The sequence below is a fragment of the Procambarus clarkii genome, chromosome 45 (assembly GCF_040958095.1).
Source record: "Procambarus clarkii isolate CNS0578487 chromosome 45, FALCON_Pclarkii_2.0, whole genome shotgun sequence".
NCBI lineage: Eukaryota > Metazoa > Arthropoda > Malacostraca > Decapoda > Cambaridae > Procambarus > Procambarus clarkii.
Window position 1 is genome coordinate 25,524,795 of NC_091194.1, and position 13,966 is coordinate 25,538,760.

Genomic DNA, 13,966 nt, shown 5'->3' on the forward strand with positions numbered 1-13,966 from the left:
ACTGACTTTCGCCCTCCTGGGTTAAGGTATGCTGAACTCTGTAATTACTATATGAGTACTGGAACACTTGATGATATACTGGACTTGTATCCAAGATTGACCATGTAATATATCAATTATACAATGTATATATATGATGTAACTGTATAACCTGAGCTAGTAAAATCACCTTCATCACCTTCAGTGATTAAGTGCTTAATTGCACACTAGTTTCCTTATCAGCTATCTCACCCTGTCAGAGTAAATGAGACAAATGTATGTGAATGCATGTGTGTGTATATATGTATGTATATGTGTGTGTGTATGTATATGTATGGGTATAAAGTATATATGGAAGCTGATCAGAATTACATTTCACCTTTGTGAATGTCCATTAATGACACTATGTAAAAGACACATCAAACACTTTATGTAGGGCATACGTAAATCTGTGTATCTATGTATTTACGTATGTAGGTTAGCTTAGCATTTTAAAAGCACCGAATCACCTTCTGTGGATGAGTGTTCAATAAACCCTTGAACTATATGTTTAACACTTCTCTAACCCTGTCCATGGAGGACAGAAGAAAATGTATATATGCTGGTTAGCATTGTAAATGTGTGGCCACGTCTATGGTAGAAAAAAAAATCCCCTCTCTCACCCCTTGGCCCCTCTTTATTCCGTATCCCCCACCCCATGCCCCTTCATTTCCCATCCCCATGTCTCCCTGCCCCCTCATCCAATGCCTTTCTTGCTCCCCTGTCCCTGTTGTAATCCACAAGTTAGTAGGAATTATTAGCTAGAGGATCATTACTACAACACTTAACGAATGATGTTTGGAAGTACATGTAAGTAGACAGACTATGGATCACATATCTAAGAAAGGTCAATGGACTAAGACCGAAGCTGTTTAGCCATATTAATAATTCCTGGAAAGAGGAATTATTCTTCGTCAGGCTTCTAGGAACAAGATTACCGCTCTAGGGATAAGGTTAATCGGATTATACCTTCCTTGAGAGGCGGGGTGAAATGGTGGAGGTAGATGGCTGACTGGAGTCAGTCTGATTGTGGGAGTGGAACTGGTAAGTCCTCCGAGGTCTCCGTTTGTGGCAGCAGCGAAGTGTAGGAGACAGCTATGCGAGAACCTGATGTGATCTTAGTGACGAAGTTAAGTCTGCAGTATGTGAGTATTGAATGAAAGACTAACCGGGTGTGGAGCGTTGTAGTAATCATTCCGTATTAGGGACTTAGGCGGAAGTTACGAGTGTGGGTGGTGATCGCGGAGGTCAAGTGGTCTATGGGAATTGGAAGTGTATTGACCTAATAGAGTATGTTAATATGTTATTATTTGTCAGAGTCTATTCTTTGTAATTAAATGACAAAACCCGACGGCCTTTAAATACCTTCCATATGTTCACTCATTGTGTTCCAGTACAAACCTAGTGGTACGCCTCAAGGGTCTGGTGTGTGTAGGAGTACACGGTGGTAGTAACGGTTGCTGAGGCAAGGTGTTATGTGTTGTGTAATCGCTGTGTTCGGAATGAACCGGGGTTCAGCGTCACGACATCCCATACCCTCATTGTCTCCTAATTTCAGATCCCAGCAGCCCCCCCCCCCACATCCCAAACCCTCCCAGCTCCTTAATATTCCAGAACCTCTCAGCCTTCCTTCCTGGACCCTCCATGCCCTCCCATCACAGACCCTCCATGCCCTCTCATCACAGACCCTCCATGCCCTCCCATCACAGACCCTCCATGCCCTCCCATCACAGACCCTCCATGCCCTCCCATCACAGACCCTCCATGCCCTCCCATCACAGACCCTCCATGCCCTCCCATCACAGGCCCTCCATGCCCTCCCATCACAGACCCTCCATGCCCTCTCATCACAGACCCTCCATGCCCTCCCATCACAGACCCTCCATGCCCTCCCATCACAGGCCCTCCATGCCCTCCCATCACAGACCCTCCATGCCCTCTCATCACAGACCCTCCATGCCCTCCCATCACAGACCCTCCATGCCCTCCCATCACAGGCCCTCCATGCCCTCCCATCACAGACCCTCCATGCCCTCTCATCACAGACCCTCCATGCCCTCCCATCACAGACCCTCCATGCCCTCCCATCACAGGGGCATCAAAGGTAACTCAGACTGAACAGAAGAGAGTCAGCTTTAAAGTAATGTACTCAAACATAGATGGGATTACAAACAATGCAAGTGAACAAGAGCACAATAGAAAATCCCGGAAATAATAGCACATACGGAAACAAAACTTTCATATATCATAACGGCTGCAGTGTTTCCCTCCATGACCACACTGTAATAAGAAAAGAGAGTGAAGGAAGGGGAGGAGATGGAGGGATAAGAAAAGAATGGAGTTTCGAGGTGATGGTTATCCTGGGCTTCGAGGGATTCAGAGACTACACAACAGGCACCATGGCGATAGGAGGACCAAGAGTAGTTCTAGCAGTGATATATAACCCTCCACCAAATGACAGAAGACCTAGGCAGGAGTTTGTCAGACAACATGGCAGTAAATACTATAATTGAGAGGGCAGCCTTTTTTCGCCTGTTGAAGTTGATCTTATTTGCTTATCATGGGAGATTTCAACCATGAAATATAGACAGAGAAAACATGGAACCGCATGGAGGTGAAGAAACATGGAGAGCTAAACTACAGGATGTGGCAACAAGAAACATTTTAAACCAGAATATCAGGGGACCCACAAGAATGAGAATCAATGATTAACCAGCTTGACTTGACCTGATATTCACTCTGAACGACTCGGACACAAGGGAAGTTACCGTCGAAGATCCCTTGGTAATGAACAATCACAGCGTACTGATATTTGAGTATATGGTAGAAGTAGGGAAGGGATCAGAAAATAAAAGGCTGGTATTTCGAAAGGGAAGCTACGAGGAGATAAGAATATTCCTAACAGATATAAGATGGGTAACAAAGCTCAGAGGAAAGATGTCCCACGACATGATGGACTACATCACGCAGAAGTGGAACGAGGCAGCAGACAAGTTTGTCCCAGTCCCAAAGAAAGAAACTAAATGCAAATGAGGAATCCATGGTTTAATCAGTTTATCAGGGATGTAAGATGGCAAAGCCACTATGTAGTAGGGCATGAAGAAACTAAATAAATAATAGGACACCAGAGAGCAGATAAATATACCAGAGTGCCAGGAATGAGTACTTCAGGGTGAGAAGAGGAGAGGCAGAAAGACCGTACGAAAATGACATAGCAAGCAAGGCAAAGACTCAACCCAAGTTGATGCACAGCCGCAGCTGAAGGAAAAAACAATGAAGAAAGAAGTAATGACACTGAGGACAAGGGCAGACAGGTTCACTACAAATGACATAGAGGTGTGTGAGGAACTCAATAATAAATTCCAGGAGGTCTTCACATTAGAGCAAGGACAAGTACCAGAGGTAAAAGAGGGAATATCTAACCAGGCACCACTTTAGGAGATTGTAATTACCAGTGGGGAGGGGAGGAAGCATTTGCTTGAATTGGGTATGGCAAAGGCCTTGATGGAATCTCACCATGGATACTAAAAGGAGGAGCAGAAGCACTGTGTCAACCAATTTTAATGGTGTATAGCAAATTACTGGAAAAAGGAGAACTGTCATAAATTTGGAAGATGGCTATTGTAGTTCCAATATACAAGAAGGGAGAAAGGAGGTACTGAATTACAGGCTGATGTTCCTAACTTGAATACCATGCAAGGTGATGTAGAAGATTGTGTTAAAAAAAAAAACTAGTAGAACGTCTGGAGTGAAATAATTTTTTAACACATCATCAGCATGGGTTCAGGGATGGCAAATCTTGCCTCACAGGATTATTTGAATTCTATGACCAGGCGATAAAAATTAGGCAAGAAAGAGAAGGGTGTGCTGACTGCATATTTTTGGACTGCCAGAAAGCCTTTGACATGGTACCCCATAGGAGACTAGAGCACAAGCTGGAAATGCAGGCAGGAGTAAAAGGGAAGGTACTCCAATGGATATGGGCAGTGGTGCAGTGCTGCCGGAGCTCCGACACCTTTGCAAGTGGATGATGGATAAGGAAAGAGAGATGATGGCTTGTGGGTGATGGTTGATCATGGCAGAAAAATCCTGCCCTGTATTACATCACTAATAAGTTAAACATGTTATAATATGTCTTCGTATTTTTAAAGATTCAATAATATTTAAATGTAAATATATTTCAAAAGTAAACAGGATGAATTGTACTGGTAGGAATCTGGAAACATAATTCCTGACGCAGGTGAAGGCTTCCTGTCCCTTTATGCCAGACAAACGGTATGAGACAAAGTTGCCAACCTACCTCTTTGGATTCTAATATTCAGCGATAATATTCATGGCTTTAGCAGTAGCTCATTAGACAGGTATTCTTTATTATTCATACAATAGTATAATTTAGTATATTTTACTAGGCAGGTAAAACGACAAAACTGCTGCACACAACTTTACATAATTTAGTGGTTCTGGCGTCGTGTAAAATACTGAGTTGGCAACTCTGCTTGTGTGTTTCAGGGGCATTAGTGATATGGTGGCTGGTGGTCCCTGGATTTCTCTTTAATACAGACGCATTAATTCTCACAAACAACCCCATCATGGCTTCTATGCCAACAATATTGACTCCCCTTTTATCGTAAACAAAATGAAGAGTGTAAGAAGAATAATGTACAGGAGACTGATAATGATAAATGAAAGTGGCAAAAGTTATGTTTCGACTGCTTCTAGTTCAAATTTTCAAAATCGATCCACGTGCAATTCAGAAAGTAATGGAGCTTTGAAGTCTAATTTGTATCCTTGTTTAGGTGTTTGGATTGAAGAAATGTGGAAGGAAAAAGGAAAACTATCCATGGCTACTCTTCAGGGATGATAAACTTGGGCGTAAAGTATGTGAAAATAAAAGCAATGTAACACTTTTTACTTCTACAGAGTTTAAGACGTGTGAAGTATATAGAAACAGGATAGCAAATGACAGGCTTTTGTCAGGCCCGCCAGAGCTCCGGCACCTATAAAATTGGCATTGCACCCCTGGATAAGGGAATACCTAAGCAACAGAAGACAGTGAGTCACTGTGAGAGGTGAGGTTATAGTGTGGCGAGATGTCATTGGAAGAGTCCCGAAAGGGTCAGTCCTTGGACCTATTCTGTTTCTGATATATATAAATGATCTCCCAGAGGGAATAGACTCGTTCCACTCAATATTTGCTGATGATACAAAAATTCTGAGGAGGATCAATACCGAAGATAGCAGAGGCTGCAAGATGACCTAGATAAACAGAAGGAACGATCCAACAAATAGCAAGTAAATCACAACAAACCCAAGTAAATATAGGGCGATGAAAGTAGATGGAAGGAACTGGTGATCAGACACAAGGTACCGAATGGGAGACGAAGTCCTTCATGAAACGGACAGAGGAAAGATCTAGGAGTTGATATCTCACCGAACCTATCTCCTGAATCCCTCATCACAAGAATAACATCAGTGGCGCATGCAAGATTAGCTAACATCAAAACTACCATCAGATACTTGTGTAAGGAATCATTTAGAACCTTGTATAACACACATGTAAGACGGATAATGGATTATGCGGATCCAGCGTGATGTCCATACCTAGTTAAACACAAAACGAAGTTTGAAAAAGTTCAGAGGTATGCCACCAGGCTAGTCCTCGAGCTGAGTGGTATGAGCTACGAGGAAAGAATAATGGAGCTAAGCCAATCGACACTGGAAGACAGAAGAGTTAGGGGAGACATGATTACCACCATTCAAATTATCAGAGCAATTGACAGGGTTGACAAAACAATATTTAGCATGGGTGGTTCTTGAACAAGGGGACACAGGTGGAAACTTTTAGGTTAGAATGAACTTTTTCAGTGTCAGAGTAGTTAACAGATGAAATTCCTTAGGCAGTGATGTGGTGGAGGCTGACTCCATACACAGTTTAAAATGTACATGTGATAGAGCCCAGTAGGCTCAGGAACCTCTACACCAGTTGATTGACAGTTGAGAGGCGGGACCAAGGACCTGAAGCTCAACCCCCGCAAGTACAACAAGGCGAGTACACACACATACTCGTGTTCCTATACTGACCTTTCTTATGGAAGGAGATATAGTCAATTGTGGGAGGCGAGGCCGGGTTGAAGATGGAGGAGCCGTTGTGGCAGTGTTGTAGGAGCGCCCAACACAGGGTGGAGAAGCCCGGGTCCCTGCAGGAGCCCCCAGGGCCGCCCATCACCAGCCTGGGCGACACATCCTCCAGCCCAGCCCGGCACGCGTCGTAGTAATTAAGCAAACCTGTGCCAGTGATGATACAAACACAGTGCAAAGTAGATATTAATAAAATGATTTGTTTAATTAACTTAACCATATTCCAACGTTAATGAACATAATGTATATAGCGGTGGGAAAACAATGTATTCACTTTTCACACGGTGGACATTAATTTGTAAAAATATTCCAAAAGTTCAAAATATCCAAAATATTTTCTCTACTGCCGCACACCAGCGAACGGCTTATTTCCTTGTGACAGTGAGAAGAGGAAGACTAAACGTTAATATCTATGACACAAACAGTTCCTCAGTTTACATAGGTAGAGATAATCAATTAGAATAATAGGGGTTGAGAACATATCAGCTACTCAACCTTGAACGGTGAAGTTTAGGTTGTCAAAGTCGTGGTGGTCGGGTTCATCCCAGGTCTCCCAGAGCCAGGAGGTCACCCACGACAGCCCGTAGCGACCTGACCCGAGCCATCCCAGGTCACCACCACGACCATCCCAGGTCACGCAAGGTCACCACAGGTCACCACAACAATGAGAAAAACAGTTACATAATGTTGCCACTGTAGTCACCAAAATATCGAAGCATACCTAAGATACATAATGAAGAAATGTTTAAATATTTTATTAAATCTGATTTACTACCAGAAATTTGGGTTAAATATACCAAGAATGTTTACGTTAGTGCAGACACTTTACTAATACTTCATATATGTATAATGTTTAGCGTTAAGATTATGGGGATCCAGAATATTAACACATTACTTGCTGCTATAAAAACTTTGCCTGTTACCCAGAGCATGGCTATGGGGTCCTAAATAATGTAGACTAAACAGGAACACTTTAACAAATACAAAGAGCAAGGTAATGCTACCAATGTATCTGGTGGCAGTGTGAGCGACGAGTCTCCTCCACCAGACCACCTGAGTGTGGTTTTCCAGGTCAGTGAAGAGTCCGCCTGGGTTGCCCATGAGCTCGAAGCCTGGACGTAGCTGGTAGTGGTGCAGGTGGTCCAGCTGGCTGAAGTTGTGCCTTGGTATACCCTTCTCAATGCTGAAATAAAATGTTTTATGTCAGATTACAGAATATACTGAGAATAAGGGGGCAAATCAAACGCAAAAATTCGGAAAAAATCGAATCTTTTTGAAAAATTTATAAAAATACTACAACGTTCTGGCAAAACTTTGGCGCAAACCCGATAATGTTATGATATAAATTAAAGTATTTATGGTATATTTCCATGCGTAATTGTGCAAAATCCGGTGCCCCGCGGCTGTGGCGCGCCAAGAGTATTGCGTCGTACGTTCTAAATGTCAATTTTTTCGTAATAACGTCGTAAATATCGATGTATGCATAAGGAGTAAATATACACTCATTGGCAACCTTCTCATCCCTTGCTGTGCTATAGGGGAGGTCCCAGCCCCCAGTCACCTCGTGTGTCTGATAGAGTGCGGACATGTTCTGATGCGCGCTCCATTTTCGTTCCTGTAATTGCTCATTTTTGCGTCTACTGCACAAACTCTTATAAAGAGATAGTGCCAGAAGATAAGAGCAGCAAATCTGGCAGTAGGTCGCCGTCTTTATCCGTAAAAGAAAGCCGCTTTAGCGCGAAGAGTAATATCCAGTGAGAGATTTTGGCGCACCACACCTCAACCTTCCTCTCACACCACCTCAACCTTCCTCACACACCTTCCTCACACACCTTCCTCAACCCTCCTAGACCCTCCTCACACACCTTCCTAGACCTCCCTCCCTCCAACAAGCCGAGACAGGCTCCTGAGGAAGGTGTTCCAGCAATCATGCAGGTGCCTACTAGTGCCCAATGCAGTGCCACCTTGAGGACCCACAATTCGGACCAATGTCAATAGGTTAGTATGTTTTTAGTGTTATAATTTGGTATTTTGTAATAATTGTAACATGTATGTGCAGGATATATATATGTATAATTTTTTTTTTTTTTTTTTTTTCAATTTTTTTTTTCGTTTGTTATCAGGGGATGTGCATGAAACTTGCACACTTTGCTCAATGGATGCCTATCTGCAAGGGTGCCAATTATGAACGAAATAGGTCGATGTCAAACTCGGCTACAGGTGGCCGAACTTTGATCTTATTTTACTCAGGTAAGTAATTTACAACTTCAAGGTGTTTCTCAGCTTTCATTTATTAATCAATTTACATGCAAATTACACCTTATATGTAGAGTTTGTGCTTCTACAAAAGTGTTGAGACATTTTAGTCCAAAGTCCATTTGTGGATTTTATAAAAATTTATAAACATCATATATTGCATATTTTTGGAAGGGTAACTTTGAATAATTATATTATTGCACTAAACACTTTTTGGCTAAAACCCCAATTATAAATCCTTTATTACATGCTAATGTGATATCTGAGTGTTATAGAAATGATTTTAGTTGACACATGTGTTCCCTGCAACTTTTTGAAAATGTTGAAAATTCGTTGCATAATACGTTCTGTATTTTTTTCTCCTTTTCTGTTTAGGGTGTGATGCTGAAACTTGGACCAGTTGCAGCCCTTTCTATATCCATTTCATAATTAAATTTAAAAAAAAATCGGAACATTTTTTATTTTCCGTGATTAGAGCCCCTAAGTCACATTACCGTATATGAAACAAGTAACACAACCCACACAGATATCATTTAATGGAAGGCTGATGAAAATTCACCCCACGTATGTTACCCATGGGTTGAGACCCGTGCATTCTTTTATATTCTTTCAACTGGGAGTTGACCCATCCTGCAGCTGCGGCCCCTGAGGCAACACTCTTCTTAGGTGGTGGTACGGGTGAGGGAGGGGGGGGTTGAACTGGAAGCTCAGTGTGGCTTCCTGAACCAGTCAGCTCGTCTGCTAAGCTCGCTAAGTTGGACATCGAGGCAAGTGAGCATTGTCGGGTTAGTATCCTTAACGGTCCATGGGACCGTTATCGTGCATCATATTCAGCCCCTCAGTGGTTACCTCGCGTATACTGTTCTGGTTACTCCCCTGAGGCTGCTTGCCCCTGTTCTTATGCCTTCCCTTGTTGGGTTTCGTGGTAGGTGGGGATGCGAGGTGTTTATGTTATTTGTAAGTTTCCTTCTGTCCATGTTTACTTGCTCAGACGCGTGAGGTGGGCGACCAGATCCCCAGGTAGGACCGTGTTGGATAATCGGGCTCCATAGCTCCGGCTGTGGTAGGCTAAGATCAGGCTTTTTGGTCCAGGACAGACCGAAACGTCGTCGTCCCTTCACTTTCTAGTGTATGGTTTGGTCAACATATTTCAGCCACGTTATTGTGACTCCTCGTCTGCATCAGGCTTTGATTACTCCTTCAGACCTATCCCTTCCCAAAGTTACTATGGCGTCTTTGGCCCACTCCTTCCGGGTGGCTCGAGGTGACGCACTCGCCGTCCGGATCCTACGCTTCCTGCAGCGACAACAATCCTTCTTCCACCCCATCTTGAGATGGGGGGACGGTACTCAAAGACCGTCATGGGGTTATTGAGTATATTCTCGAGGCTCAGGGTCATCCTGCACTCCAGGTTAACACATTCACTCGGCCGCCTCATGGTCATCGTCCTCTTCATGTCGTCAAGATCACCAAAGTCACCAACCCACAGTTGTCATCAGTAATTCTTGCTGGTGTCAAGTGCTCCGTTCACGAATACGTTCCTTCTCCGCCTCTCTGTAATAGGTATTGTAAGTTCAGGCCTTGAGCCTCAAAATATTGCAGTGGGGGTTTCCTTTGCCGCTTGTGTGGCTCTAAGGCCATTCTAATACAAGGTGATGCTTATCCAATTATTTTGTGTCCAAGTCTTCATTATAAGTTTGAACAAGCCATCCTCCACCTTCGACATAGAGATCACATTTCTTTCCCAGAAGCAAGAATTTATGTCCGCCGTCTTTCCTCTTTTTCTGGTATGATATATGCTCGTGCATCATATCGCGCTCCTCTGCCCGACCCTCGTAAGGACCCAGCTGTTCCCATGTCTTAAGTCCCAACACATCCACAAACTCCTCTTCTTTCTCTGCTCTCCAACGATCCACGTCGGTGCATATTACTCTGTAGAGGAACTTGGCTAATGTCGGCGGTTCTCCACGAGGTATCGAGGGTTACATTTAACAGCGGCTCACCTTCTGTCTATAGTCTAAAGGTCTTATCGGACACAACACAAGGCTTCAGAGGTAGATGAGGTAGGCATAGAAGGTGGCGAGGTTCTACAATGCTGCGTAGAAGTAGAATTAAGCCAAAGTCTAGTGGGTGGAGTTATAGATGTCTACTCAGCACGATGATATTGTTGTCTCTGCAGAAGGCGTGCACCCCCAGGACTGACGCAGCGAACCACCGCCGGGTACATCCTGCAGGAGGGAAATACTCCTGCCAGCAGGCAGTTGAAATGTGGCTCCCTCCATACCTCTCATGCTATGGTTTACAGTTTCCACCACCCCTTTACAGTCTTTCCCTTCCCGTGGTTTTCTTACATTACATTCTTGTAAAGTCACTAGTATGCATAGCATTTCGGTCTGGTCCTTAATTGTAATATTTCCAGGAATACGACCCACCAAATCGTCTAGGAACCAGTACCCATTCACTTCTGGGTGAACAGAGGCGTACAGAGAATGATTGGTGCCTAGTCAATCCTCTCCGGCAAGGATACGAACCTAGGCCAAATCACTTCCTTGGCTTGGGGTGAGTGTTTTACCTCAGCGCCTTGCGGACTGCATTTCCTGTCAACACGTCTCTTAGATCTTCGTTTTCTTCTGTGGGGCCTCACCGCCCCTCGGTCCCGTCTTCCTTCTCAGTCTTTTCCTCTGTTTCTTGGCCCTCCACAGAATATGTCCATTCGGGCGATGGCGACCCTATTCCCATCTATCCTCGTGCCACTTGCTCGCGTTCCCCCTTTCCACCTAAGAAGATTGTGGTTATCTTGCAGTGCCTTGATGCAATCTCCCACATGTATCACTCAGAAACGCAAATTTGTTCTTCTCCCTCTTCCCCTCCAGCAGATAAGAAGGCATAAGCCTTCTCAGGCGCCCCTCCGTCACTCCTTCCCTCTCCATAGCAAAGCCTTCAGACCCTGATGTAGGTGTTCCTGTTGCCTTTGTTTCTTCCTCTGATAATGCTCCTTTTCCAGAGGACGTTATCGTTTCTATCCTTCCTCGGCCAGCCTGCCTCCCGAAGCCACCTGTTCCCTGCACCTTCTTCTCCTCCCGGCCCCTGCTAGCTCTCCTGTGCTCCTTCCCATAGCTCTCACGACCCAATAGTCTCTGTTGAATTTTCCTTTACCAGCATCCCTGATTTCTCTGATCTTGACCACTGACCTTATCTTGTTTTGTGCTCTTCATCTCATTTCTTTACAATATTTTTGTCTTTTTGTTACATCTGTTATTTGTTATATATTTTCTTCAATTGAATGTCAGTGGCTTTTATGTCAAATATAGTGAGCTGCTCTTTTTGATTTTGTAATTTCCACTGTTTTTTGTCTGTCTCCAGGAACTGATGCTTGGAACTCGTGCTGGTCAATTCCGTCGTTATTCCTTTCTCTCCTCCACTCCAACTTCTTCTGGTACTCCTAACTCTACTGTTCTCCTGCTCCGGAACAATGTTCCTTTTGTTCCCCATCTATTTCAGTTGAATATTCATTATACCTCCCCTCATATATTTGTGAATAAATGGCATTCTATCTGCACTTTTCCTTCCTCTCCATTTCCGATTTTTCTTCCTGATCTCGTGCTCCTTTTAGAATCATCGCCGGAGCCTGTCCTTTAAGTGATTTTAACTGTCGTTACCATTTTGGGGAGATGTTTTATACAAGTTCCCGAACCGTTTTCTGGAACCTTCTGTTATCATTCCTTCTGTCTCTCCTGAATTCCGGCAAGCCAACTCATATCGACTCTCGGGCTCTTCCTTGTAACGATCGTTCTCGCTGCTCCTCTATTTATATAGACGTGGATTGGAGAGTCCTTGATGGCCCCTCCCCCATAAGAGAGACAATTTTCAAATCCTTGCTTCCTTCTTTTCTTTCCGCCCTCCTCTCCCCCCACCACCCCTCCCCCTCGGTGGCAGCGGACTGGAATCTCTTCACTCTCCGTGGTGCTCCTTCCTGCCCATCTGATATCTCGCCTCCCACTCTCCCTCCTCTTTATCGTCATACCATAAAGGTCGCGGCTCTCCGTTCTGTCCTCTACCTCGCCTCTCGGGGTGTTCGGAAGTTCCCTCCTTTATAGAATACAGACTGTGCTCGGGCTGGGAACTGTAGGTGGACTACGTAGAAGAGGCACTATTTGGACTATGCCTGAATCTCTCCTTTAGATTCAAAGGGCAAGTGTGTGGTCCTTGAGCCATCACCACAGCTGAAAGTGAGCATTCACACTGTTCTCTCACAAGAACGTTGCATTTTGATGGTAATGTTACATAAGGCCAAAAATGGTCTTACTAGAAAATGGAAGCGGCTCGCGAAAGTGACGTACTGTCTCGTTTTCTGTCTTGGGTCCTCTGGTAGGTTAGGAGAGGACACTTTAAATTGACCGTTCTCTTAACTTTGAAATATCTTAGGAGGACGCGTTGGAGACTTACAGATCCCACACCTCCATATTCGTGACACACACACCTCCACACTGGTGACACACACACCTCCACACTGGTGATACACACACCTCCACACTGGTGACACATACACCTCCACACTGGTTATACACACACCTCCACACTGGTGACACACACACCTCCACACTGGTAACACACACACCTCCACACTGGTGACACACACACCTCCACACTGGTGACACACACACCTCCACACTGGTGACACACACACCTCCACACTGGTGACACACACACCACCACACTGGTGACGCACACACCTCCACACTGGTGACACACACACCTCCACACTGGTGACACACACACCTCCACACTGGTGATACACACACCTCCACACTGGTGACACATACACCTCCACACTGGTAATACACACACCTCCACACTGGTGACACACACACCTCCACACTGGTAACACACACACCTCCACACTGGTGACACACACACCTCCACACTGGTGACACACACACCTCCACACTGGTGACACACACACCTCCACACTGGTGACACACACACCACCACACTGGTGACACACACACCTCCACACTGGTGACACACACACCTCCACACTGGTGACACACACACCTCCACACTGGTGACACACACCTCCACACTGGTGACACACACACCTCCACACTGGTAACACACACACCTCCACACTGGTGACACACACACCTCCACACTGGTGACACACACACCTCCACACTGGTGACACACACACCTCCACACTGGTGACACACACACCTCCACACTGGTGACACACACACCTCCACACTGGTAACACACACACCTCCACACTGGTAACACACACACCTCCACACTGGTAACACACACACCTCCACACTGGTGACACACACACCTCCACACTGGTGATACACACCTCCACACTGGTGATACACACACCTCCACACTAGTGACACACACCTCCACACTGGTGATACACACCTCCACACTGGTAACACACACACCTCCACACTGGTGACACACACACCTCCACACTGGTGACACACACACCTCCACACTGGTGACACACACACCACCACACTGGTGACGCACACACCTCCACACTGGTGACACACACACC

General features: G+C 45.0%; 1 protein-coding gene across 1 annotated transcript in view; it reads right to left on the minus strand.

The window, feature by feature from the left end:
• The window catches only part of LOC138350317 (uncharacterized), a 139,802-nt gene that overhangs the window by 25,909 nt on the left and 99,927 nt on the right, over positions 1–13,966 (minus strand). The window contains exons 4-6 of the mRNA XM_069300938.1: positions 10,120–10,344; positions 7,161–7,339; positions 6,100–6,303 (exon numbers count right to left, since the gene is read on the minus strand). Of these exons, the coding sequence (XP_069157039.1) occupies positions 6,100–6,303; positions 7,161–7,339; positions 10,120–10,344 (608 nt within the window). The remainder of the gene's footprint in view (positions 1–6,099; positions 6,304–7,160; positions 7,340–10,119; positions 10,345–13,966) is intronic.